Source organism: Cupressus sempervirens, chromosome 1 (genome assembly GCF_028749045.1).
Source record: "Cupressus sempervirens isolate cs-2001-9-10 chromosome 1, ASM2874904v1, whole genome shotgun sequence".
In the NCBI taxonomy this organism is placed as follows: Eukaryota; Viridiplantae; Streptophyta; class Pinopsida; order Cupressales; family Cupressaceae; genus Cupressus; species Cupressus sempervirens.
In genome coordinates this window covers 848037782-848043486 of record NC_143118.1, presented here as the reverse complement: position 1 = coordinate 848043486, position 5705 = coordinate 848037782, and the positions used below count along the sequence as shown (strand labels likewise).

At 36.2% G+C, this 5705-nt stretch overlaps 1 protein-coding gene across 1 annotated transcript; it reads right to left on the bottom strand.

Annotated features, from left to right (window-relative positions):
- Positions 1-602: 602 nt before the first annotated feature.
- On the bottom strand, positions 603-2857 carry LOC149580505 (small ribosomal subunit protein mS81 (rPPR8)-like). The gene has a single exon (XM_089791393.1). The coding sequence runs from the start codon at positions 2774-2776 to the stop codon at positions 1190-1192; it is 1587 nt and encodes a 528-aa protein (XP_089647519.1). The 5' UTR covers positions 2777-2857; the 3' UTR covers positions 603-1189.
- Between the last annotated feature and the right edge of the window lie 2848 nt (positions 2858-5705).

The following is a 5705-nucleotide window of genomic DNA, read 5'->3' as shown; positions in this document are numbered from 1 at the left end:
GATAAGCAGACATAGATTTCTCTTGATTAATAGCACCAAATACATAAAGTTTTTCATTGGAGACAAATGTACCATTCATGCATTAATAAAGAGCTCGTCAAAGAAGATGATAAAGCAGCAGAAAATGAACAGTTGGTTGGAACTGAAGAGACTGAGTTTACAACCGAACACATTGAACCCCAGTATTACTACAGACTCAAATAAAATACGGAACCACAAAAGTGTTGTTGTAAACTGAAACTTATACGTGACAAGCTAATTTAAACATTGGTAAAAGCTCAAAATTATACAGGGTAACTGGAAGTACTGATTCCAAACTAAATATAGAATAGCTGGAAGAGACGACAAACAGCATTTTTATGTCGCCATACTGCCATCTCTTAAAATAGATTTATTCAGCTTTCACAGCAAGAAACTTGCATAGATGAGGCCAAAAATATAAATGAACAAGTTGGCACAAAATTATTAACTCCCTAAAATGAAATATAAAGAAAATGGCAGGTATTTTTAATTCACAAGAATGAATACTCACTACTTGCAAAAATAAGCACAAAAGGAAAAAATACAAAGTAAGACAATAACTTAGAGGAAAAGTCAGCCAATTGAGATAAACTCTAGCACTTGTGTTTCTAGATTAGATAATATATGGGATTCACATCTCAAATTCCACTCCAGAAACAATAAATAATAAAATAAGATTAACCCTTTCCTCAATAATGTTCTCTTCTCAGGGTACACTAGATAAAGCTCAGAAGAAACTCAAAGACAAAGGGAACCTAACACAAGGTAAGTTTGAACCTAATTCTATCAAACTTATCATCTCTATTTTAAATTGAAATGTAAACTGCAAAACTGCAGATATTCATAAGCGCACCAAAAATGAGAAATATTAGTTTGTATGAGAAAAGACACATTAGTTTGTATGAGAAAAGACCTGTGATAAGTCAATAGAAAATTCATCTTTGAACATTGACTCAACGATCATAGTTCATCTGTATCCCCAACAGAAACGATATTGTCCTTTTAGACCATTTGGTTGGTGCTGGAAAGCATGTGGCAGAGTATAAAACTTTAAGGATATCGAATACACACCTCTCCCTGTTAATTCCTCAATCAGGCGGTGTGCTAACTTACATGGCATTTTCAAAATATTTGCTCTTTATTTTCCAATCAAATTTTGCACTTATGTCTATGAAGTGTTCTGAGCTGCACTTGGAGTATCTCCAGAAGCAAATTTGAATAAAATATCAGGATTCCGCTGAATATGACGAGGGCACTTGGAAAGTAAAATCTGAGCTTCAGCCTTTTTCCCTGCTTCACAAAATGCATTAAGCATTGAAAAGTATGATTCACTAGCCAGATACCGAGGAACATTTATTGTCACCTTATTGAGGTAGTCTACAGCCCCTTCCACTGTCCCTTTCTGAGCAAAAAGATTATAGAAAGGATCTACAATAGCTGAAAACCCCTGTGTCACCATGAGATCTGACAGTTTTATGGCATCTTGCAACCTCTCTCCACTCAGCAATGTTTGCAGCACATCCTTCAATGTGCCCCCCGAAACCTTCAAGCCTTTATTACTTATCATTTTACATAGAAACCTGTTGGCGTCCTCTATTCTGTTTTGACTGCAGAGAGTCTTTACTATAATGTCCACAACTCCGCGGTCGGCATTGTAACCTCTTTCCACCATCAACTGAAAATAAACAAGCAGTTGATCCATCTCCCCGGCCTTACAATGGCCATCAATCAAAATATTCCATGTCTTGAGATTAGGAGTGCAACCCAGCTCTCTCATAACATCCAAGACTCGACAAGCCTCATCCAGGGTCCCAGCCTTGCAGAGCCCAAACACAAGTTGACTATAAGTATGGTTATCTGGCACAAAACCGGCCTCCTCCATAGTCTTCATAACTCCTACAGCCTCATCAAATCTACCAGCCATCGTTAGACACCGATGAACAGCATCAAATGTTTCCTTATTAAATTTTCCATTGCCATTCTCGAAAGTTTCTAATACTCTATAAACCAAATCAACATCAGGACTACCAGACAACGAGAGCTGGTGCAGAATCATCCTACAGTCCAGGCTAGAAGGGCTATATTTATCACTAGCCAGAACAAATAAAGCCACAGCATCCTCCACCATATTCCTATCAAGAAACCTTCTGAGGATTCGGCGATATGTTTTCTTCCGTATCTTGTGGCCTTCATTGGTCATTTCTGCTACAATACTCCAAAATTGATCAATGCATGACTTCTTCCCTAAAATCTTAATCACTGCATTGTAAGTGCTAACAGTGTGACTGAAATCAGTTTTAGTGGATGCCCAGTTGAAAAAATTAAACGCTGTTTCTGGGGTTTCTTTAAGGTTTCGCAATACAGACAATACGATACAATTAGAGAGCTTAATATTTAGAGAGTTCAATTCAGTTTCAATATTATTGGACCATTCTGTTCGCTTTACAACCTGGCAAATCAATTCACAGTCCTCATCTTCAGCAGTATTTCTTACTTCGTCCCTATTGACTTGAGAGGGTTTTGATGAAAAGGGTCTTTGAAGGTACCATCTTTCTTGCAAACTAAAAGAATGCTGTAATATCCTCGAATTGATAATTTGGGTTTTTGTATAAATGCCTGCATTTGAAATTGAGCAGTAAAACGGTTGTGTAGCGCTTACCTGATCGATGAACGGCAAATGCTTCTGTACATTGAGTGATCGAAATGTGAGTAAAGCCCTCTTTGGATCCAGAACTCTTCTTGTCAGCTGCATCATTTGAGAAGAATATCGTGTTTTGCCTCGATGATTCGGGAGGAAATAGAGTTTAGTTTGATTCAAAGAAAAGGATCAAAGACAGATTAGCTGATTTATGTGAAGTTTGGTCTATGCCATTTTTAATTATTATTAATTATTAATTAGTTCCTGCCTACGGCGGGAATACTTATGCATTCGTTAGATGCATAAAAGTTAATTTATTTTGACCACTAAGATTCAAGAATTAATACATGGCTAAAGTTTATTAGTTAGTTTATTATTTTTATATATTCTTAAAATTAGAAAATAGGTAATTATCTAAACTTTTATTGGCCGCCAGCAAAAAAGACATGGAGAAAATCTATTTTCTCAATAGAAATTGGAATGAAAATTTATAAATGAAAGAATAGTGATATTCTTTTGGCATTAAATTTTAGAATACCAATACGCTTTTGGCATTAACTGTCTATCATTCACTGATTTTTATAATCAATTTTGTTGTCCACAGCCATATCCTACATAACTTTTTCTAGATTATTCGTTATTTTTTTTAATATTTTTCCTTTTGCAACGCCATAGCGACCACCTCTCCCCTCTCTATTTCTCTTCACTCCCTTCATTTCTGCACGCTAAAATTCATGTTCATCAACCTACAAAAAACAGAATTTTCATTAAGGAATATTGAATACTTTATTACTTCTATAGCTGCAACAAAGTAACTGGTGAGTATATAAAGTCCAAGAAACTAGATTGTATTTTCTTTACAACCTTGCCAAACTCTGGAAATCGTAAGAAGATTTGCTCTGCATTCTTGCAGCTCCTGAGAAGTATAAAGTTGTGAAAAAAGCCATCACCATTGAAAGGTAAAGACTCCAAGCCCTTTTCTTCAAAAAAAATGTTTCTTTGCATATTAAAATTGAAATTGACAATAATCCAAGATTGTAAATAGGGTACCATTTATTTGACAGAATGCCTCGTAGAGTTGTTAGCTAATACTAGACCAAAGCTTACAAGATACATAAATTGGATTTGCAAATATTAACTAACTTGAAAATTTGAATCATAATTTATAGTTTAACTCTTAAAGAGAAATTCTAAATGCATCACTGCCAAAAAAAATGAAACAAAATGTCATATTCCTAAACCCTTGCACATCATGTGTCCTTCTCATTGACACGAGGAGAAGAAGGCAAGAAACATTATCTATGATTGGGGACAATGAAACACCAGATTCACTGGCATATCGCACTGTCACCATTTCTGGCAACTCAAATAGGTAGATAGGGCCTCTGATCCACCCCCGTTGCATACCAAGCTATGTAACCCTCCACTCATATGAGATGTCTAGTAATAGAATAGAACACAAGGAGAAAAAACTACAAAAGTCTAACCATATCATTGAAAATCCAATTATGACAAAATGATATAATTAGCCATTGGACATATTGGTTGTAGGACATAAAGTTGATATGAGATCATAAAACAATTTTTCAAATGTTTAGGTAAATGGCAAGAATTATGGGGACAAAGAGCAATGTTCAAAGCGGTGCTCAATCTTGGACAACAATGCCCAAGATAGTTCATTTTACAATCACAACCTGCATTCAAGGAACCCAATTGATTTGCCCAGCTTCATTGCAATACACTTCATATAGTGAAGACCATTGAAAATTTATGTAACAACAATGTGAAGAGGTGCTATACTAATGACCCACAATACATGCCATGGAAGAATTTTCTAGAGAGGCCAAAAATAGTCAATTTTTGCTGCTACAAAAGCCTTTCCTCCATTGCTCCAGAGTTATGCCAAGAAGATTTTCGCTTCATTCTTTCTACCCACCACTTTTGTCTACAGTGAATTTTCCATCATCTAGCTTATAGCATTTTGTTCAACCCAAAGCACCCACCAATGAATCTATCTTGTTTTAGATTACGGTAAAAACAGGTTTCGAAGGGGCCCCGAAACCCTTTAACAAAAATAGAAAAGATATAACATGAAGCACATCCAGGTTTTGCAAGAACTTGAAACCTATTGTTTAAACGGTATCAAAATCAAGTTTTACAGGGACCTGAAACCACAGAAAATATCCAAAAAGCAAACCTAGGTTTTACAAGGACCTAGAACCTAGTTTAAACAATAGATAAAAAACCAGATATTACAACTGTAAACAGTAACCATAAACCAGGACCAATAACTAAGACTAGGACTAGAACAAAAACCAAAGACCAAAGACCAAGAAAAGCTACTATTGTAGCTCTTTGATCATGTTGACCACTTCTTTACCAATATCTGCAGCATCTTGAATGGAATCAACAACTGAACCACCAACAGCCTCTGCAGCTCTCTTCCTGGAACTCTGCCTAGTTCTCTTACTCAGACCCCTTGGCGACATAATTTCTTCATTGGTCCACTTTCCAAGACTTGTAGCAGTTTTATAGATACTAGATATAACTTGTTCCATTTTGTTACTGCTTTCCTTCATAAGCAGCCATAGATTTTGTTCATAGTCTTTAAGTTTGACTAGTATGTTCCCCACCTGGATTTCCACCTGATTGAGCTTACCTCGGTCCATATCCTGATTTTGCTACAAATTTTCCACTTTCTTTTTTAGACTCATTAACTCGTTATACAGCCATGAGTCAGCTTGCAGTATGGTATTAGCTTTTAATTTTGCAATGTGCAAAAAGGAGAGCATGGAGTCTCTTTATGGTGAGCCATTTATATCCTTCTCAATATCAGCTCTGGCCGGAGACTTTCAGTCTAATCCTCCTCCCTTAAATTGTCCTCCTTAGCCTGCTCTATCTCCTCTTTGTCACCCCTTAGTTCTTTCAAGTGGTCACTATGGTTTCCTGCTTCTCCAACATTATCCATTTCAATATTTTCCTCACTATTCTCCTCCTCATCCTCTTTCTCGCTTTTTTCCTTACTATCCAGGTAGCCTTCTAGATT

Coding starts and splice junctions, on each gene's coding strand:
- LOC149580505 (XM_089791393.1), bottom strand. CDS start 2,776: ATGATGCAGCTGACAAGAAGAGTTCTGGATCCAAAGAGGGCTTTACTC.